This window comes from Chrysemys picta, chromosome 18 (assembly GCF_011386835.1).
Source record: "Chrysemys picta bellii isolate R12L10 chromosome 18, ASM1138683v2, whole genome shotgun sequence".
In the NCBI taxonomy this organism is placed as follows: Eukaryota; Metazoa; Chordata; order Testudines; family Emydidae; genus Chrysemys; species Chrysemys picta.
The window spans coordinates 15,879,301-15,901,040 of NC_088808.1; the positions used below are offsets into that span (position 1 = coordinate 15,879,301).

A 21,740-nucleotide genomic window follows, 5' to 3' on the forward strand; every position below is an offset into this window, starting at 1 on the left:
CCCCTCCTTTATAGCTGCCACTATCCACTTCTGTGTGAGCAGCACTACAAGAGTGCATCCAGGCTTGGAATGATTAGATGTTCATTGTAATCTTTCACAGAGTAGCCATTTGTGCATCAGTCTCACGGGGAGCATCTATGGTTACAAAAAGGGTAATTATATCTAGGCTTGGAAGGATTAGATTTTTTTTTATTGGTAAATGGTAAAAATGGATTTCACCGTACACACGCACGCACACAAAAACTGGCAAGAAAATATACAATACGTGAAATTTACAGATAGGAAAGGTAAGAAAAATGACTGAGAACCAGCTTAAGGATATTTTAACATGTGATGTTGACAGTTTGTGTTTTGACAGTTATAAAGCTTTTCAACTTTTTGAATCTCATTGTCTGCTGTCATTCAATAATTGTCTGATGCCCTCACAATTTCCTGCAACTATGCAAATTTAATTTGATTAAAAATTGAAAAAATGCTTAATATAAACATGGATGTTTTCCCATCAAAATTATTAAAAAATAAAAATTGAATTCTGCCAAGCCTAATTATATCGCTAAATTAATATAGCCCTGATGTTTAGCTTGGGGTTTTAATAATTACTCTTCAGTGTCATGTTACTCCATAATTATTATTGTGGTTGATAAGTATTTTGGTGACTCAAAGATACAGCACTAACGGTTGCTACAGTTACTTTATATAAAATGGAGGCTGTCAAGCTCAAAATCCAATATTTCTAAATGTCCTCCCTGTCATACTAATAACATCTTGAATTATTACCACAGGAAGAATATTTTTTAAAAAGTCTTGCTTTATTTTTCATCTTTTGTGTGGCTAGTACAGATAGGTTAGTTTCACTTGTGGTTCTCATCTCCGTGTACTGCTTGCTATTCCATTAGGGATGTTGCAGTCAAAAATGATAATACGACCTGCTGTCATAAACTTTATTTTGTTAATTTTTTCTCCCCCATGATTCCAGTGCAGTAGATAAATGTAAAGCTAAGAATAGAGTCATCTTTCCTGTTTGGTTACTTCTGCACTATGGCAGGGAGAGAGAAAGCAGCTTTTAAATCTCACCTGGCTTCTCCTGCAAACGCTTCATGCTGGGTGTAGTACTTTGCTTACCTCCAGTAGGCGGTCCCCATAGAAGTCAGATATCGGCGTTATTCCTGGTAGGAATCATTCACAGCAGTGACACACTTTTCAACCCCTACCCCCTACCAACAGCAATAACAAATCTTAAAATTCCTACCCCAAGAAGGGATTTTTATTCTGTGAAAAGGGAGAAGTGCCAGTGGTTCCTTGAAGTTCACTGGGCACTTCACTGTTGCTATTGATTTTACATGGAAGTGTTCAAATTCTACTACTATTTATTATTTGTATTACTGGACCCCATTGTACTAGGTTCTATACAAACCACAGAACACAAAGACGGTCCCTACCCCCGGGGGCTTACAGACTAAATATAAGACAAGAGACAACAGATGGATACAATACCGTGGTGATGGACAGCAGTATAAAGCCCTACAGGCTTGTCTTCACTGCAGATTTGGCTCAGGTTATCTACACTTGGGCTAGCCTAACTCAAGGGAGCGTAACCACACTGCAAAACAGCAACACAGAGTGATCAGATCTGCCACATCCCTTCTGTGTCCCTAGCTCGAGCACTCAAGCTTCCACCTGTACCTCCTGACAGGCAAGCTAGCTCGCTCGAGTGTAAAGCATCGCTTAACTCTAGCTAAAGATTCTTGTTTGCGGATGGGAGTCAGATTAGGAGCAACACTTGAAGCTAACGTGTTAGTGAAGACAAGACTAAAGATGGATGGAAATATTTTCAAGATCAAGCCCTTAGGGGGGGTAATATTCATATGGAAAATCAGCACAATAACTGCTCAAATTTACTTATATATAGCTGTTAAAATGCCAACACCTATTTTATGTTGATGTTTAAAATATCCTCTCTTCTGTTTGGTTCAGTACAACCTTAATCGGGGCCTAACTCCTGGGCGTAAACTATTTGTCTGCCCTCCTTTTTGAATTATAAAAACAATATGAAGAATTAGACCAGAGTTCAAAGGGTATTTAGGTGCAGTCATGTTAAAAGCAGGGCCATGACTACGTAGGTTCCCGGACCATTCCATTCCCTCGCTATATGGAAGTCACAGCGGTTACTGCAATCCTGCTTTGCTTCATGGGCTGGTAGAAGAGGATTCATTCCTCCTGCAGTCTCCCAATACACAGCTCATGCTGTGAGCTGGAACTGTGATTTACCTCATAACTAGAAGTTGACTCCATTGCAGTGACACTAAGTACCTTTCCCAGATCTGAAGACGAGCTCTGTGTAACTCAAAATCTTCTCTCTTTCACTAACAGAGGCTGGTCCGATGAAAGATATTACCTCACCCACCTTATCTCTCTCTTGCCGTGTGACAGATTTGAATGGTGGGCAAGGGATTCCCTATTGCAGGGGTAGGCAACCTATGGCACGCGTGCCAAAGGTGGCACATGAGCTGATTTTCAGTGGCACTCACGCTGCCCGGGTCCTTGTCACCGGTCCGGGGGGCTCTGCATTTTAATTTAATTTTAAATGAAGATTCTTAAACATTTTAAAAACCTTATTTACTTTACACACAACAATAGTTTAGTTATATATTATAGACTTATAGAAAGAGGCCTTCTAAAAATGTTAAAATGTATTACTGGCACGTGAAACCTTAAATTAGAGTGAATAAATGAAGCCTCAGCACACCACTTCTGAAAGGTTGCCGACCCCTGCCTTATTGCCATGGTGTTGTGTCAGGGTCAGAACTTTAGGGCTTTGTGACTTGTTCCTTTCTCATCTGGTTGTCTCCATGGAGGAAGTAAAATGCTCTGGCTAGCCTGGAAGGTTGCATCTCTGTCATATAGGCAAAATTTCCAAAGTCCTTTTGTCTTTCTAGTGGATAATTCAGTCATATGCATAGAACATACGGTATTAGTTGTGGCTAGTAATCCCACAGAATGGCTAAATGCTGCTGCTGAAATGGCCTACATGTAAGGTTGGTGGAGTGGCTTAGCTTTTAGGGGTAATAGATTCTCTCTTTTCAAAGGTAACTGTTTCATGCAGCCTGGATGGGTTACTTCAATCTATTATCCTGACTCAAGAGTTGCCTGGTATTGCTCATTTAGTTCAGAACGAAAGAACTGAAGTCTTCAGTGCCTTTGTTATCAGGGAGTCTGTTTAAGTGAAATGTTAGACTCCCTTTGATGTTATCCTTATTGATGATTTGAGTAGCAAGAAGCAAAGATTCCCAAGATTGTCGTGTTTGGTATCTTTTAAAGGCCTTTCACATCTAAGCATACCTGGAATTGAGAGCACATTGTAGAAAAAACAACTTACTTAGCTAGTATCCAGGTTCCTGATGCTTATTAAAGAGATTTGTCTTTTTAAATACATGTTGCTTTTGTTATCGTCTCTCCCAGCTTCTCTCCTAATGCTGGATCCTGAGGGAAGCTGTAATCTTGCTCTGGGATATTGAGCTGTAGTGGAAGCTCTTGTACTGTGACAAATACTCCACGATTATTTCAGCGAGGGGTTCAGCGAGACGAGAAGGGAGTTGACCTTTTAATAAACATTTGCAGCGTCTGGTAACTTTGTAAACATAGTTTTTAAAAAATTGAATCAGGTTTGACCAATAAATATAACTTGTTCTAATTGGTTTTGTTACATTTTGAAGGTTTTCCCCAGAATATAAAATTCCTTCTGTGTGTAGTTTCTACCTGGACTTTTGGCTAAGATCATATGTCAAATCAGATAAATATCTGTTCTATTCCTTTATCAGGGGATTGTATCCTGCCCTGTCAGGGTAATGGAATGGGATGACCTCATGGTTGCTTCATCTTTCAGAATAATACATAGGAAATACTATAAGATTTTAATGTTCTCTTAACTGAACTTATTTCCTTTTTAATGTAACCTCTCTGGTTAATAAGTTTTAGTAGTAGTATCTATATGCACTAAATATCAAGTGATCAGATTCCCTCCAGTGAGAAGCAGCATCTACATTATTTGAACCAGATTAGTAAATTGTGTTTGACAGGAAAGTGCTGTTAAAAATCTCCTGTGTCTCTGATGTAATGCTGTGATCTAGCAGCACCAGGAGTACTTGGGAGAAGAAGACAGCAATTCAGCGTGAGCTGACGTATGCATCTAAAGAAGCACAGGCTGCTCCCTATCAAACCTGGTAGTGAACTGCCCACATCGATTGTCATTCCTACCCCAGGCGGAAGGATGCTACATTCTTTGATTCTTTTGAGTTTATAATGCAAGCTGGCCTACGCCAAAGAAAATGCGCTCCTGACTCAGGTCCTGCTATCTACAAATGATTGAGGTCTGTGCTAACCTGTCTCATTGTTCTGCCTACCCAGGAGCAGCTGTATAAGATGCAGCATTGGCAGCAACAGCAGGTCTATCCTCCACCATCCCATTCCCATCCTCAGCGTACGTTCTACCCACCACACCCGCAGATGCTCGGCTTTGATCCTCGCTGGATGATGATGCCGTCTTACATGGACCCTCGTATGGCTCAGGGCCGTACCCCTGTGGATTTTTACCCTTCGGCCCTTCATCCTTCAGGTAAATTTTTTTTTTTTTTTCTGGGCTTTCTTACTCTCCGATGCTATCTCGACTCAGTTTCTGGACCATATCTGTGGCCTTTTCCCTAGAACTTAGATTCATGAGACTGAGAGTTGATGGGACCTTTACATTCAGTAACCTGTAAAGAATTAATTGCAAAGAGCAAGCGACATTCTTTTGGGTTCTGACTAGTCCCCAGGTGTATGATGCCTTGAGGACTGATCTCTTTCCTAAGGCTTCAGGCCACGAGGAGTGCTGTGCCAGACAAGAGGGTGGGTTTTTGGCTGTTGAGATGCAGGTTAGGACCCTTCGAGGGAGGAGCTGTCCCAATCGGCTTTGCCTTCCGGAAATCCCGTCTTCTGTCTTACCAAGCTTACCTTGGCCCAGAGTTCTCATCCTTGCTTTTTGTTGTCGACCCTCTCCAGGGATTGGGAAGAGTCAAAAGGGAGGTGGGGACTGATGAATAGGCAGCACTAGGATCTGTACTTGGAGTTTGGGGTGGCATTGGGAATGCCTAAGAGTACCCCCACACCTAGTCATGTGCTGCCTGGGGGCTCTCATTTCCTAGCAGGGAGAGACCCCCCGCAGGAATGGAGGGAAGGGGTCTGGTGTGGTAGAGAAGGAAAGAAAGGAGTGGGCTGGAGATGGTTTTACTCTCAAAACCTTATTAGATCCCCTAAGGAAAAGTAGGACAAGCCAAAAAGTCCTGCCTCAGGTTATATGCTCCTAGCACTTATTAATCCTGTATTTAATTTGCCAGAGATGGGCATGTAAACAGTAGGATGAGTAAACCAGTGCCTTATGTTTGTGGTTATTTTGTATTTCTTACCTCCTCCCTCCGCTCCTTGCACCCAGGCCAGTGAAGTTCTGTATTGCTGTGCTTAGGCTTGGCTATGAAAGTTGCTCTAAATAGCGGCTAAGGATCCTTGCTTCCCTTTCATTCTGAGGCAGTTGCTTTCCTCTTTATATATCTCTTGATCTCAGTTTTCCTTTTTAAAAGAAGGTTTCCATGGGTGCATTCATCTACCACCCAGGAGGGAGAGGGAGATGACCTGCCCTAAGGCTGTAAAATGCTGCTTGGCTATGCGCCTCTAGTGTTACAGCTTGAATTCTTTCTTCTGTCCAGGAATTATGAAGCCCATGATTCAGCAGGACTCCATCAATGGGAGCGGCTGCAGGTCTGAAGAGCAAAACTGTCAGCCATCGTTGCAGCAGGAAAGGAAAGCTGCCTCCATGGACCCTGCCCCAGTGTGGGGCCAGGAAAGCTACACATCCCTGCAGAACAAAGGATACCCATTACCACATCAAAAACAGACGGAGAACATGAGCATGGAGGGACTGCACACCAGGTGAGGGCAAAACCATACCATTCTGCCATGCACACTGTACTGGGAGCGCCTCTTCCCTTGAAGAGTGGGTTTGGGGTCTACCCATAAGACTTCTTCAAAGAGCAGGAGAAGGTATTTTTGGTCACCTGTGTTCCCTTGAGTGCTGTGTAGTGATAGGCTAAAACACCATTGAGTTCTTGCATATAAGAAGATTAAATCCAGTATGTGTAATCAAAGCTTTATAACTTTAAAAACTAGAGAGACTCTAACTGATTCTCATTGTACCTTACCTTTCTGCCCTGGGGCTTTGCAGGGGCTCCCTCAGTGGGGAGAGGCAGTTTTTGCTTATGTAGACAGCTGTCAAAAATTCTGGCTAACTCATGGGTGTCTCTTACTTTTATTTTATTTCATTTTTTAATCAGTGGTCCTTACCACTCTGACTCTGAATCAAGCTGCTAATTTTGAAATCACTACAAAGATTGGAGGCTGACTCCACATTCAGTTCCTGAGTATACCTCCCTTGTTTTTATTTTCTGTGCAGAAACCACTGACTTTTGTTCATCAGCTCTGCCTGACCTGGTATCGCAGACTGGGGCCATGGCAGATCAATAAATCCAGCAGTCAAGTATTTTATAGCTTGATCTGTCATGATTTAAAGTAGATAACTAAACTGCATTTATTTCTTTATTTGTACTGTGTTCAGCCTGGAGACCTGGAGCTGTGCTTCAATCACATTGACTGACTGACTGACTGACTGACTTTGTTCTGGTTCCTTTTCAGGAGTGACAGCTCTTTCTCTGCCTCATCTGGAAGGTCAGAGGGCATAACTGCCCAGCGAGATCTCTTTGAGGAGAGAGGGGATGAGTACTTAAACACTTTTGACAAGAAGGCCCAAGCTGACTTTGACAGCAGTATATCTTCTCAAAGAATAGGCCAAGATCTTTTGTTTCAGCACCAGGAGACCGTGCAAGATGCATGCGTTTCTGGTGCCCGCCATGCAAGCTTACGGTGTTCTCCCCTGGAGTCTGACTTTATACAAGTTGATAAAAAACCTGAGTATAATGGTTGGGACATCAACCACCATCAGAAATCCTCGGAAGCTGCAGCAGAGGCAGATGAAGAAGTGCCCAGGGATGAGCAGTCATTTAGTGCTGACCCATGGAAGAAAGAAGGTGCTGCCAGCAAGCAACCTGCTGAAGAGACGGATTGGGCTCCTGAGAACAGAAACACCACCAGTCAGCACCAGGAGCAGATGGGGAGGACCCGGAGATCTGGCCCAATTAAAAAACCAGTCCTGAAAGCCCTCAAGGTTGAGGAGAAGGAGAAAGAGCAGGAGAAGATTAAACTAGAAGGAGAAGAGGTCTCACACCCAGCAAAAGAGAAAGCACCTGTCTATAAGGCGGAGAATGATTCAGAAGATTCATCAACCTTGCTAAACTCCACTCATTACCTGCTGGACGAAAAGGGTTCTTCCCAAGCCAGTTTCACCCAAGATGCTGAGAAATCTCAGGAGGAAGAGGAGGAAGAGGAGGAGAAGACTGAAAGGGCATGGGAGAATAAGCTTTCCAGAGAGTCTAATGACCTCCCTCCCACAAAAAGAAACAACTGGATCTTTATCGATGAGGAACAAGCCTTTGGTGGGAGAGGCCAAGGCCGAGGGAGAGGCAGAGGCTTTAGAGAGTTCACTTTCAGAGGCCGTGGCACTACTGTTAGTGGCAGGGGTGTCTATAACAACCAAAGAAGCAGCAGAGGGCGGGGTCTACGGGAGTTCAATCAGCCGGAAGACTTCCCGAGGGGCAAGCCCAGGCGCAGGATTGCTAGTGAGACACATAGCGAAGGGTCTGAGTACGAGGAGCTCCCCAAGCGGCGCCGGCAGAGGGGTTCTGAAAACAGCAATGAAAGCTCCCTCCTAGAGAGGGAGGAGAGCGACCTGAAGAAGGGAGACTTCAAAGATTCTTGGAGGTCCAATAAAATCTACTCTGACGATCACAGCAGCCTTGATGCCAAGGTGAGGGCCCCGAGAGCTTTTGGGAGGTCTCTGCCCCCACGACTGAGCAACTCTGGGTACGGGCGAAGAGGCTTCATGGCGAAGGAGCCTTCCCAGTGGCAGGGCAGAAGCGGGGGAACCACATGGCAGGAGTACAGCCACTGCCCTCCATCAGACACTTTTGGGATTAGGCGACAGTCTGACAGGGACTATATCCAAGATTCTTACAAGCACGCGGACTCCTTCACTGGCAGGGTTTTTGAGGAGAATCACATTGACAACAGAAGGCCCTTGTTCCAGGAGGATTACGCTGCAGATCAAGAGAACATAGAAAACAGGCCATTCAGGAGGCGGCGTCCCCCTCGTCAAGACAAGCCCCCCCGATTCAGGCGCCTGAGACAAGAGAGAGAATCTGTTGGCCAGTGGAACCCCGAGGAAGGTGGAACCAGCCTGTTGCCCAGCCAATGGCCCGGGAGACCCAAGCTGACCACGGTGGAGAAGAATGGTGTCTCTGGCAGGAGGTCTCCTGAGCTGTCCTATCAGAACTCGTCAGATCATGCCAATGAGGAGTGGGAGACAGCGTCTGAAAGCAGCGACTTCAGTGAGAGACGGGAGAGACGCGATGGTGTTTTGGAGAGTGAAGCGCAGCTGGACGGTGGCCTTGCCGGTGGCAGCTTGGGAGAGAAGAGAGAGTTGGCAAAGAGGAGTTTCTCAAGCCAGAGGCCCCTAGTGGACAGACAGAGCCGTAAGGCTGAACCAGCAGGGTTTGGGGAGCAATTGATAAGGGCCGGTGGAGGAGCTGCTTCCCGGTTCGAGAGCCAGCAGAATGGGATGCCAATGAAAAGCAAAAGGTAAACTCAAAGTCTGACGTACAACACGTGCTCTGTGCATGCGTGTCACCACATGTGCAGATATCCCTGTGGCAAACTGGACTTGCAGGCAAGAAGGGGTTGACTCATGCAGAGATGTTGGCTGTGCTTCCTTTTATCACACACAGATGACTTTTAGCACCAGTTATCCATCTGTGTGTTGTTCATTGGCTTCACAAACATGTATATTCATTTGAGCCTGCTGTACCTCTGATGCCTTCACTGGAACACTACTTGTGGTGGGAGTTCCAGCTTGTCTTTGTTTCAGAAGAGTGGTTGGTAATGGCTGGTGCTGTCTGAGCTGCCACCCTTCTTTAACCTCTTTAAAACCTATAATACAACGGCAGATCACACTTCTGCATCCCATCAATTCAAGTGCTAGAGAGTTAACAGAGACATCTTGGTCACCGACTCCAAACTCTCCAACCCTCCTCCAGTGAATCCCAGCTGGGGCATGGCCCTGGCAGTGGTGGAAAGTTTGGAAGGCTCGTTTCCTCGGTAATGACCTGATGGGAATGCAGAGGTGAAATGTCATTTATTTAAGTAGATTTCCCAATTTAAAGCTTTTCTAGATCCACAGCAGTAGCTGTGGCTTGTGCACAGTGTGGGGAGTTCCCGGGTCTAGCCATGCTTGAATAGACTTTTTCAAAACCATTGCTGCTTGGTGATGAATGGAAGGCAGCACTCCTTTCATAGAAACGTGCTGCATGTTACGGACCTGCTGGGAAGAATACTCCTGTGAATACTTCCTTGAGTTTAAACCAAACTCTACTGGGGATTAGGAGGTTCCTTGCACCTTCCTCTGAAACATCTGGTGGTGGCCATTGTTGGAGATCGGATACTGGACAAGGTAGACCTCCAGACTGGCAACTCCTTTGTGATCCCTTATTCTTAGCAATAGCTGTTGGAGATACAGGCCTCCTGCAGATTGAACAGATGTATTGGAATTAAAGCTTTGAAGTAGACCAGCGGTTCTCAAACTTCATGGCACCGCAACCCCCTTCTGACAACTAAAGTTACTACATGACCCTAGGAGAGGGGGACGGAAGCTTGAGCCCACCCGAGCCCGGCCACCCTGGGCGGAAGGGCCAAAGCCAAAACCTGAGCCCTGCCACCCAGGGCTTTAGCCTTTGGGCTTCAGCTTCGGCCCTGGGCCCCACCAAGTCTAGCCCTGGTGACCCCATTAAAATGAGGTTGCAACCCAGTTTGAGAACCCCTGAAGCAGATAATTCTTGCTTTGATGACACTACTTGATTGTTTTCTCCCCCGGCTAATTATTAGCAAGTTGCTCCATAATAACAGAATAATGGTGTATGCTGAGATACCAGTAACTGGGTGTGTGGTGGGAACTGTACTCAGGTGAAGAGAGAAGTGAGGGAAAGGGGGAGGAGGAGACAGATGTGCTGCTAAATATTGCTTCTTTTTAAACCAGATTTTTTTTTTCCTATCGTGCTGCTAATCCTCTGCACCTCTTCTCTTCAGCTTCCCAGTGCTCCTTGTCAGTTAAGCTGTAGGGAATGACACGTAGCTGATGGTCAGAGGTGCAAAGAATTGCCAAGAAAAATAATCTGGAAGAGGCATTTTTTGGCTAAGTGTTTGTCTCTTTCTTGCCTCCCTTCCCCTCTCAGACCCCAAGCTGACCCTGCTGGAAAATATGCATTTATTGTAAAGAGGATTCAAGGCAACTTTAAAGCTTTTGTACAAGGGTAGTAGACATTGGTAGCACCAGCACAGAGAGAGGCCTGTAAATCTCCTTGTGAGACAAGCTAAGAGTACAAACCATGTGCAGTTCATCACTGCAAATGCTGTTGTTTTGTTTCCATCCCATTTCCCACAACAATATCCTCATAATCAGGCTTTTGCTCTGAAGCAGCATCTACATCAATTGAGAGTGGGGGGCGTGGGGAAGGGAAAAGTGCAGGTTGCCCAGCTTGGTTTAAAAACGTGGCTAGGAGAAGCTAACCCATTTGTGTTTCTCTCCACCCTCCTTGTCCTTATTGAACCTAACCCCCTTCTCTCTTTTTCTCTCAGATCTCCAGAAGAAGGTGGGGGTCTGGGTAATGCCAAAAGTGGGAGCAGCCACTCTGTTTACAGCCTAGAGAGATCATCGCGCACCAGCTCAGACAGTGCTGAGGGGCCAGGTAAAAAGCAGGAAAAAGAGCCTAAATCCACAGCCCAGAGACCAAGTGAAAAGGGAGAGACCATGTCACAGTTCGAGTTGAATTATGGAAGTAAGTGTCTAATTTAGTTTGTCTCCTTAAAGGGACGCTATCCAGTTAAACATCACATTAGAATGTCTTCCTTTCTGTTACTGGTAACACCCAGCATGATTCAAACTGAAGTCATTTTAAATGTCAGGTTTATTCTTTTCTCTCCATTTATTTATAACAACAAATTTCCAGTGGAATTGACCAAAAAATATTATGGAAACATTTCTATTCGTCTTAAATATTTGCAAAAGCTTTTAATTTTTTCGTTAAGACCCAGTTTTGAGCCAAACTCGATGTTGGTGTGCCTTTAACATTTCTTCTGTGGGAAGAGTTAGGGGAGTGCTTATAGAAATGTCTCTCTCTACACAGCGTTACGGTCTATCTCAAGTCAAGAGTAAAAAATAGTCTGGTTGGTTGGAGAGAAGTTGAGAAACCATAGCCATCTAAAGCAGAGGAGTGTGATCTGAGCTCAGGACTGAAAGTCAACTGAGTTCCAACCCTGGTTCTGATACTGGCTCTCTGTGGCCTTAGGCAAGTCACTTCACCTCAGGGTTAATAATCCTTCAGGGGTGGGTTGTAAAGGTTAATCAGTTAATCCTTGTACAGCACTTTAAAGACTGTGGGTTAAATTTTCAAAAGCACTTAAGTCACTTTTGAAAATGGAACTTAGGTTCCTAACTCTTGGGTTCTTTTGAAAATGTTACCCAGTGCTATGTAATTCAGCATTAGGAGGAGTTTCTGGGTTATTCTCTAGAGTTAATGCCCTTGGTGTCATATGGAAAGCCCAGATTTCGGCTGCCAGTCCCACGCTGTGATTCTCGAGGCCAGGGATAGTGTGCTCAGATTCTGTTGGAGAGTAGTGATGCAAGGCACTTCAGAGTAACCCTGCTGGTAGATATCAACAGGCTGCTCTTGCCTAGTTTCCAAAGTAAATTGAAGTTGCTGTTGGCTAAGCGGTTTCACTCCTTAGCTTGGGTCCCTTTTGGAACACATTTTTGAACAACCTTTTTAAACCGTAAATCTTGTTCAGATGCCATCATTGACAATCGGGTTTCAAGCACAGCAGAGGAGAATGAAGTGGGCTCTATGGCAGGAGAAGGCTTCATTGAGGTCCTCACTAAGAAGCAACGCCGCTTGCTGGAAGAGGAACGTAGGAAGAAAGAACAAGCTGCCCAGGTGAGGAGTGGGAGTTGGGAGTATGGAGCACAGCCTGATCCCACGTAAAGCCTGCAGTGGTCTGAGAAGGAGAGGCGCACAAACACACACACAGAACATTTTTGAGAAAGTGGCAGCATGTGTGGTTCGACTAACCCTCAAGTATTAGGCATAGAAAATGTGATTTGTAGCTGGGCAGGGGAAGTTAGTCTGTAAGCAACATCCTGTAGCTTTCTGACTGTTGCTATGTTTACTTTGGCTCCCAAAGCTTTTGCTGGCTGTTTCTTTTGTTACTGATGCACAGCTTGGCATGCAAATGAGTGAGCAGACCCAAAGAAGGGATTTTGTAAAACTTCACACAATGCACAGTCAACCGGTGGAACTCATTGCCGGGAGATGTTGGGAGGGCCAAAACTATAGCAGCATTTAAAAAAGAATTAGTTAAGTTTCATGGAGGAGATAGGTGTCTCGATGGGCAGTTAGCTAAGATGGTCAGGTATGCAATCCCAGCCTCTGATTGCCAGAAACTAGGAGTGGACCACAAGGGATGGATCATTCAATGATTGCCTGTTCCATTCATTCCCTCCAAAGCTCTTGGCATTGGCCACTGTCAGAAGACAGGATATTGGGCTAGATGGACCATTGGTCTGATTCAGTATGGCTGTTCTTGCGTCTGGGTGGGTAAATTGAGCATTTCTTCTGCCATTTGGAAATGCTTACAAGGGAATTGTGGGAGTAGGCCAGTTTTCATCTTAGGCTGCCAGTTGAACAGTCTTTCATTAAAGGTAGAGTTCTTAAGTCCAGATCAGAGCTTCTCAGCAGGCATCAATTAACAAAAGTTCACTTTCCCAGATTAAGGTTTTGTACTTCTCTCCTGAACAGTAAGATTTTATCTGGCTAGGAGGCAGCAGAAATACCCATACAGAAGGGTGGTTCCAGGATTAAAATAATAATTTGTAGCCAGACCATTTTTAGGGACTTAAATGTCCCTTTCCTAACTCCTCATTGACCCTTAAACAGTGTTCTGAGACTGGATTGCTGTGGCTGAATTGTTAGTCAGGGTCTTCTGTCAGTGTAAATGATGTTCCAATGGATCCTTCTGACCCTTCTACTACTCTGTTCTCGAGGAGTGGAATATGAGGAGACAAATCTAAACTGATACACTGAAGAAAGGCTCTGATTGCTCCCATCACCATCTCTCCAGTCTCCCATTGTGGAGTGTTAGTACATCTAGAACAGGAAACAAGCACCCTATGAAACTCCTTGGTGACTCTAAATTAGGAGGCGTTGCAAACACTAGTGAGGACAGAAATACAAAGGGGCCTGGAGTTTGTCTATGTTATAAAACGTTATTGTGTGTGACCATGATTGTGAAGAATAATGACATGATGCTAACCACAACTCAATGGTCCATGTGGGCCAGGATAAATTGGGTTCGTTATTGTGTTAGCTAATTGTGATTAAACTCCAGGGTGATGCTGTGCTGAACACAATTTGCTCTGGTCTATACTGGACTACCAACTCGGGCCAACATTGTGTCCTGTGATTTGCTTGTATTATAATATTTTACCACCTTTGAATACTACTCTCCAATCCCTTAAAAGGAGTAGAAAAATGGGTATTAAGCACCAAAATGAAATTCAGCTTGGAAAACAGCAGACTAATACATTTGATGGGAGAGGGGACTAATCCAAACCACAACTATTCAGTAGAAGGAAGAATCCTGGGAAGCAATAATGCTAAAAGTGAACAACCCAATTCTGGAGTTCTGCAATGGGATATGGCAGCAGAAAAGACAAGTGCGGTTATGGGCTCTGTATGCCTAAGTACCATGTCCTAGGATGGAGAGGTAATGGCTTCCCTGGGGTGCAGCTGTACCTGGAATATTGTGTGCAGTTCTGGGCACCATATTGACCAGAAAGATATTAACAAACTGAAGAGAGTTCTAACAACTTGTTGGTTTTTTAGGTGGCTAGAGGAATTGATTTATGAGGAAAGATTTAGGAGTAAATGTTGTATAGCTTGGCTAAGTGATGACTAAAGGTGTGATGGAGACTAGAATCTACAAGTATTTGAAGATTGCAAATTCTGCTGAGGGGGAGAATTTATTTTAGCATAAATGGGGAAGGATTACATTCAGCAATAAAATGTTATTGGGAAATGCTTTGTGACAGTCAGATCTATTGTGTGGTGGGTTATCAAGAGATGTGATAGAAGCCTAGTTCCTTGGCGCATTTAAAATTAGGCTAGAAAGAGTCTGAGTGATTGTGCAATAGGGAACAATCCTGCAGTGGCAAGGAGATGTGCTAGGTAAACTAACAGCTGGTTCCCTCTCTAGTGTCTGAGTCAGTGAATTATTAGTTTCTTTTTTACTGTGAACTAGTGAATTGATCCTGCTGTGTCAACAGGACTGGGGAAGGATTAAGGAAAAATCTGAGTTGGAGTTTTAATCTTTTTTTTGCCTGTCCCTCTCCCTGCTGCTGGAGCCAGCTGTTCTTAATAAATACTGAAGAGCTCTGCTTCAGCATTCCTGCTGTGCCACCACTGCGGGCTGTTACAGCCTCCCAGCAGCAGCTGGATACAGGAAACAAACATTGTGGCGGTCTCCTCTTATGGTGGCCCTTGCTGGGATAGTCTTGGTAAAGGCAGTCCCAAGCTTGGATAACTCCGGGGGCACATCTGCTTCAGGAGCCAACTAAAAGCCGGGAAAAGAAGCCTGCCAGCAGCAGGTTAACCCGAATCAATAGCAGGTCTTATTGCCTGAACCTCTCTCTCAGGGACCAACCAAAGGACGTGTCCTTCAGTCTCGTATCCCGCCTCGATTTGCTAAGAAGCAGAACAGTATGTGCCTGGAGCAAGGTGATGTAACTGTGTCTGGAAGCAGCCTGGGCACAGAGATTTGGGAGAGCAATAGTCCAGGTAAGAGAGGGTCTCCATTATTTACCAGCACTGGGACAGTTATGGAACTGGGAATCCTTTTATGTTGAGGGAGGAGGGGTGGGTGTGTGCATACGTGCCTGAAGAAGAGGGGCTTCATCTACATTCCACCCTGAATCCAAAGGGGAAAGGGAGGTAACAGATCTTCTGGGCTCATGTGTACAAAACATTGCTGTTAAGATCATCATCCTCCCACAGCTCTGGCCGTGTCACCCTCCGATTCAGATCCCTTCCCTGGTTTCTTCTTGTACCATATCAAGTTCTAGCTTCTTGACCTTATCTTCTAGGCTCTGCACAATTCTAGCTGATCTACAGCCTGGTTCTAATTTCTTCCATCTTCTTATCCTCTTGCTCCCTGTGGCCCTGAGCCTTCATCCAAACTGTTTTCTTTGTACCCTTCTCCCACTGTGCGTCTCTGCAAAGCCTCCCCCTTTCATCCTTCCAACTTTCACTTCTTCCAGAAAATCTTTCCACCTCCTCTCTCCCTTCATACTCTGTCTTACCTGCATTGGAGTGCCATGGCTCAGCCTGTCTGTCCTGGAGTGTAAACATTTTGGGGAGGTGAATATGTCTTGCCCTATTTTTGTAAGCAGAATGTGAATTTACAGCACTATATAAATGATGTGCTTGATGCTCCATTTCACGCATCTGAATCTTGTCTGCTTTTCCAGCCCTCTCCGTTCAGTCGCCTGGCAGCGATTCCTGGAGTAGGCCTGTAAATGCCTTTAATGGCACCGAATCCAGCTCCACTGAGGTAAGGGGCACCTAATCTACTGTTCAGGTGGTGTGTGTGTGTGTGTGTGTGTGTATTTATATATATATAAAAAATATTAATGTTAGGTGGCTCATGCTTCTCATTGCTGCTATTGCATTTAGCAGGTCTGTCAGCTCTCCTTGTGCAGTTTTAAATTGACTATCCACAACTCTGATTAAGCATGGTGCTGTTCTAAAATGGTGGGACAAATTCTGCTCTGTTACACTTCGGTGTAAATCCAGAGTAACTGCATTGTAAAACTATCTCAGAATTGCACTCCTAACTGGGAGCAGAGCATGGCCCAGTATGTGGAATCATCTTTGTGTGCCTCACACCTGTGAGAAGTGTGTAGCTGTAATGTAGAGTGGATGTCACTGAATGCTGGAGTGACCTTTCACCTGCAGAGACCGGAGTTCAAATCTGGTTTGGGTCATAAGTGAAATGAGTTCGGCAGTCTCAGCGTAGTAGCCATGTGGGGCATTTTTCATTGTTCTAAAGCTGCAGTGGGATTGGTGACCTGGATGGTTTCTGCTTCAGGGTAGCCTAGAGCTGGAATAGCAAGGGGCACTGCAGGTCAGGACTTGCTCCTTGATAGTTGTGCTTGGTAAAGGGGAACATGTTCTCGCTGTTGTTTTTCTCCCTGTGGAGTTGGGTTTGAATCTGGGGCTTTAACACATTTCGTGCTTTGCATAGCAGGGTTTTAAAGGCAGCCAGGGGGATAGTGGCATTGACTTGAGTGCGGAGTCTCGGGAATCTTCCGCTACCTCCTCTCAGCGCAGTTCTCCATATGGCACCCTCAAACCAGAGGAGATGAATGGGGCTGGCCTGGTGGACCCAAAGCCTGACTGCCAGAAGGAGCAAGTTCAGAAGCAATCTGATAAAAAGGTAATCTGGATTTGCAGCCAAGCCAGAGCACGTCGTGACTGGTACCAGAGACCTTGTGAAATTGGGTTTTTGTTTTTTCGTAGCATTTTTAAGGTAGAGATCGGGTTATTCAGTCTTTGTGTCTCAGCCTCTCTGCTTTCCCATCAAGGATTCAGATCAAGGCTCAGGACAGAACAAGGAACACAAGCCCGGACCAATCGGCAATGAACGCTCCCTGAAAAACAGAAAGGGTTCGGAGGGAACGGAACGGCTGGAAGGGAATATCCCCCCTGTTAATGGGGTGGAAATTCACGTGGACTCAGTTCTTCCTGTGCCACCCATTGAATTTGGAGTAAATCCTAAAGTGAGGATTGAATTTAATTTTATCTTCTTGGTGGTTTGAAATCCCTCTTGTGAGCTTGTAGAGATGCAAAAGGTGGTTTAGCCAGAAGGATTATCTAGGGCAAGCTTCCAGCACGTGCACTGTAGATTTGCCTTATAGATTTCATTACTGACACAAACCAGGTTCTCAAGCTGTCTTGGTAGATATTTATTATCCTGAATGGGGTGGGGACAGTAAGGGAGAAATTAAGGCCTGTCGTCCTTGTGTATGCCATCAGGGATGCCTGTCGCTGAGTATGGAGAGCTATTTCGTTCTTGTCTGTCAGTAAATTTTGCTGAAAGAAAATCTTTAGTTTCTATCATCATGATCCAGGTAAATGTTCACTAATCATGAGCAACTTACAGGGGGCTGTTGGGCCTGGATTTGAATGGTGCTTGTTGCCTTTTTTCAGGACTCTGACTTCAGTCTGCCACCTGGCTCTGCCTCTGGTACTGCAGCTAGCCCTGTCACCAAACTGCAGGATGCCTTGGCCAGTAATGTAAGTAAATCTTAATGATTGAAATGGAAAAAAAATATGTATTTGCAATTGATTTGATGTTTAATGGTGTAGTACCCACTTACATGGTTTAAAAACAACAATGAAAATACAGGCGTTGTCTCTCAAAAAATGTTGATAAAATTTTTGATAAAATCAGTGCCTGGTTAGCTCAGACACACCCAAGCCTTTAAACAGTGACTCAAACACCATTCATCAGCCTGTGTAAACTAAGAAGGCTTGCATATGTCAGAGGTCACCAAATTCCCTTCTTTGGGGCACCCACGGCGGAGAGGAAGACAGGCAAAGGAGCTTAGAGCGTCCTGTTGCTGGACCTGGAAAGTGGAGTTCTAGCCACTGGCTGCCAGAGTGCTCAGGGTGTTGTCTTTGCCACTGGCTTCTGCTCCCTATGGCTCACTATCAGCCAAGTAGGTCCCATGCGCTTTTAGAGCTCATAATAAAATGTGTAGATGACTGGAGAACAGACTGTTAAAAGAAAATGGATTCAGAGCCCAATATCTGCTTGTGGTTCAGTTGTGTTCAGTGATTTAAACAAAAACTTCCTCTGAAACGTCTTAATTTTGTAGCCCCTTGTATTTCTTGGAGGTTTTGTCATTGTTTTTTCCTTACAAGTGTTTTATATAAACAGAGTTATTCTGCCATTTACATAGGTTCACCCACTGTGGAAGGAAAAACACTCTTTACAGCTGGAGCTACTGTGTACCAAATTCAGTTCTGGTGTAAATACAAGTGCAGCTCCATGGAGATCAGGGGAGTTATTGCCTGCTAACACCCAGGCTGCATTTGGTCCAGCATATCTGTTGTGTTTACTGTTAAGCCAGCTGTACATTTTTACAATGTTGAGGCAACTCCATAGTCCATTTAACAAGCTGAGAAACGACAGAACAGTTTGTGCTGCTGTTACTTAGATCTTCTTGCTGAGGTTCCATTTGACTTGTTGCCTTCCTAAATTCCTGTGTTGTTACAGACATTCTTAGTGTTCGGCATTTTATAAATCTCCTTTCAGGCAGGGTTAACGCAGTCCATTCCCATTCTGCGAAGAGATCACCATCTCCAGCGGTGCATCGGTCTGAACCCAATGTCTTTCCCCACTGCAGACCTCACTCTTAAGGTAATCAAGGCATTAGCTCTGCCTGTGTTCGCTTTGGAAGTACAACCCTCTTTGGCCACAGTAGTAAAGGGGGAGAGAATCTTCACAACAGTCCAGATGTTTCACTGGTCAGCTGCAAAGTCTGTAATTGGCCCCTTTAAAAACAATGTGTATATATACATGAATTCAGCAGAGGGGAGAGGATGCCATTTTGAGGCCCTTGATACTGACATCTTCTCCAGCCATAGAATGAGTAGAGCAAGCTTATCCACCTCAACCCTACCCAATGCAAGAGAACAATTCAGTATTCCTGGCCTGTTTGATCCTGCGCAGTCTGCTGTGCCTGCCAGCAAAGGGGTCAACTAGTGCCAACTGCAGTGGGTTTTTTGTGATTAGGCACTTATCCAACAGCCATTAGGTGATAATAGTTTTTAGTGACTACCAGCCTGGGCTGGATTTGAACCAATAATCTACAAGTGAGTGGCTCCCTATCCCATTATCGTTTGCGTCCATTGAAATTGCCTGTAGTAGTTTCTTTCTCTCCTCACTTCTATAGATGGAGTCTGCACGCAAGGCTTGGGAGAATTCCCCTAGTTTACCAGAACAGAACTCTCCAGGAGGTGCTGGCTCAGGCATCCAGCCTCCTTCCAGTGTCGGCGCTTCCAGTGGTGTCAGCTACAGCTCTTTTGGCGGTGTTTCTATGCCTCCTATGCCTGTGGCGTCCGTAGCACCTTCTGCATCTATTCCAGGTACCTGCCTCTGTTTGCCAGAAGCTGGGAATGGGCGACTGGGGATGGATCACTTGATGATTCCCTGTTCTGTTCATTCCCTCTGGGCCAGTGTTGGGAAACCGGATACTGAGCTTAGATCAGGGGTTCTCAGACTTTTGTACTGGTGACCCCTTTCATAAAGCAAGCCTCTGAGGGTGATCCCCCCATATATATTAAAAACACCTTTTTATATATTTAACACAATTATAAATGCTGGAGGAAAAGCGGGGTTTGGGGTGGAGGCTGACAGCTTGTGACCCCCCCCATGTAATAACTTTGTGACCCCCTGAGGGGTCCCGACCCCCAGTTTGAGAACCCCTGGCTTAGATGGACCTTTGGTCTGACCCAGTCTGGCCGTTCTTATGTTCTTGTTCTAGCTCCAAAGATCTGATGGCAGCAGGGCAAGTTAAGATAACTGCCTTGGCACTTAACAATAGTTTGTAGCTTAGCTCACCTATTCCTGAACTGCCAACCTTTCTGCAGGTGGTATTAACATATACTGCAAAAGGATGGGTGATCATTTAACAGCCCATAATACTTACCTTGGAAAAGTAATACTCACGTAGGGTAAGTGGCTGATGAGTAAAACCTCGTCACTAAGGTGAAGGACAGGCAAGTAGATTTTGTGTATAGTCTGGTAACTTTCCTATTTTGCAATGCGGCATAATAAATCTGTGTAGCACTGCTGAGCCAATTGCTTGCTAAGATACTGATGAATTAGCTTGGTAGGTCTGTAGATTTCTATCTTTTGTACTGTGCCTGTACCCCTCTTTATCCCTGGGATCTGCTTTTGCTGGAGTGAACAAGGTTAGCTTGTCACATTCTTCCTTCCCTTTTATTTCAAATTCTAGGTAACCACATCCCACCCCTGTATCTGGATGGCCATGTGTTTGCGAGTCAGCCACGCTTGGTCCCTCAGACGATACCTCAGCAGCAGAGCTACCAGCAGGTAAAGGATCAAGGCAGTTAATTCTTTTCTGGATGAGGAGGTCCTCAGAATTTCCCATTTATTCTTTCCTCTAGTAGTGGGCCAACCTACTTCCAGCCAAGGGAAGCTAGATTGTGGCTCCATTCAGAGTCTGTGAAAGCTGCTCCCCAGTGGATACTACAGGGGAACAGGCTGATTGAAGAGGGGAAATACCAGTTTTTGCACCAGTATTTTTGACTGGGTTTAAGTGGGGTGGGCTCTGTAAAACTTGCCTTTGAGTGACAGAGTGTCTCTTAGTAAATTTCCCAGCACTATTCTTAGCAGAACATGAAAACCAGTTTGAACCTCAGACCAATTCCCTGTGGACAAGTGTCTGGCCCAAAAACCACCAACTAGTCAGTACTACCTGGGAGTTTGGACAGTTTCAGCAAATAGGGTGTTGGCTGAGCCGTGGAGAATCCCTCCAGATCAGGGTTGAGGCACAGTGACAGCGCCCCATGAGAACTAGCATAGTCACTGACGTGATGGGCCTGTTCTATATACAGAGAGCTTCAGTCCCCTAAGGGAGTCAGTCGGATCCTTTTTTGAGCATTAAATTCCTATTTTCTCTCTCTGAGCCATCATTCACTTCCTATTCAGTCATGTGCTGGCCTGAGTAATGACACTGGGGGCATTTGGGTGGAGTTGCAGCTTGGATAACTTTGGGGTGGAGGGACGAGGTGAAGTACCAGATGGTCTTTTAACACCACAGGAGAGTTTCTGACTGACTTGGTGTCTTTCAATCACCTTAATTTCCTCTGCAGGCTGCTGCTGCTCAGCAGATTCCGATTTCCCTTCACACATCTTTACAGGCCCAAGCTCAGCTTGGGCTGAGGGGAGGCCTGCCTGTCTCCCAGTCCCAAGAGATCTACAGCTCCATACAGCCCTTCAGGTAACAGTTCCTGGGTTTGTTTCCCCATGGCCAGAGCTTCCATGTTTTGATCAGCAGGGGTGTTCTTTCCCCCTCCTTTTCCATTTCTGCTAATGTCCTTCCTTTGCAACTTTCCATCCCCTTTCCTGCCCACACCCACAAGTGTTTGCACAGTACTCTCCCTTCCCCTCCTAACAGACGTAGAGGAGAGAGGGGTTCTTGTGTAAATAGGAGAATGCCAAATAGGAAAGCAGGGAGGTGATATTCTTTCCATATATGACATTGGTGAGACCGTTGTTGGAATGCTTTGTCCAGTTATGATGTCCACACTTCAGAAAGGGTGTTGAAATACTGGAAAGGGTTCAAAAAAGAGCTACAAGAATGATTCATGGGCTGGAAAGTACACCTTCGCATGAGAGACTAAAAG

General features: G+C 45.1%; 1 protein-coding gene across 20 annotated transcripts in view; it reads left to right on the forward strand.

Moving 5' to 3' along the window:
* Positions 1-21,740, forward strand: part of PRRC2B (proline rich coiled-coil 2B) — a 63,814-nt gene that overhangs the window by 34,380 nt on the left and 7,694 nt on the right. For 5 of the 20 annotated variants that reach the window (XR_006175389.2, XR_006175390.2, XM_042854278.2 and 2 more), the window contains exons 14-27: positions 4,405-4,612; positions 5,739-5,961; positions 6,721-8,778; positions 10,828-11,027; positions 12,037-12,182; positions 14,939-15,080; positions 15,770-15,852; positions 16,546-16,737; positions 16,886-17,080; positions 17,511-17,597; positions 18,622-18,726; positions 19,262-19,454; positions 20,327-20,424; positions 21,207-21,334. Coding sequence is in view for 12 of the 20 variants with exons in the window: in XM_042854278.2 (XP_042710212.2) it covers positions 4,405-4,612; positions 5,739-5,961; positions 6,721-8,778; positions 10,828-11,027; positions 12,037-12,182; positions 14,939-15,080; positions 15,770-15,852; positions 16,546-16,737; positions 16,886-17,080; positions 17,511-17,597; positions 18,622-18,726; positions 19,262-19,454; positions 20,327-20,424; positions 21,207-21,334 (4,058 nt within the window). In the remaining 8 variants the exon portion in view is untranslated. The remainder of the gene's footprint in view (positions 1-4,404; positions 4,613-5,738; positions 5,962-6,720; positions 8,779-10,827; positions 11,028-12,036; positions 12,183-14,938; positions 15,081-15,769; positions 15,853-16,545; positions 16,738-16,885; positions 17,081-17,510; positions 17,598-18,621; positions 18,727-19,261; positions 19,455-20,326; positions 20,425-21,206; positions 21,335-21,740) is intronic. The other 15 variants (XR_010593642.1, XR_010593643.1, XM_065572404.1 and 12 more) reach the window with 7 other exon arrangements.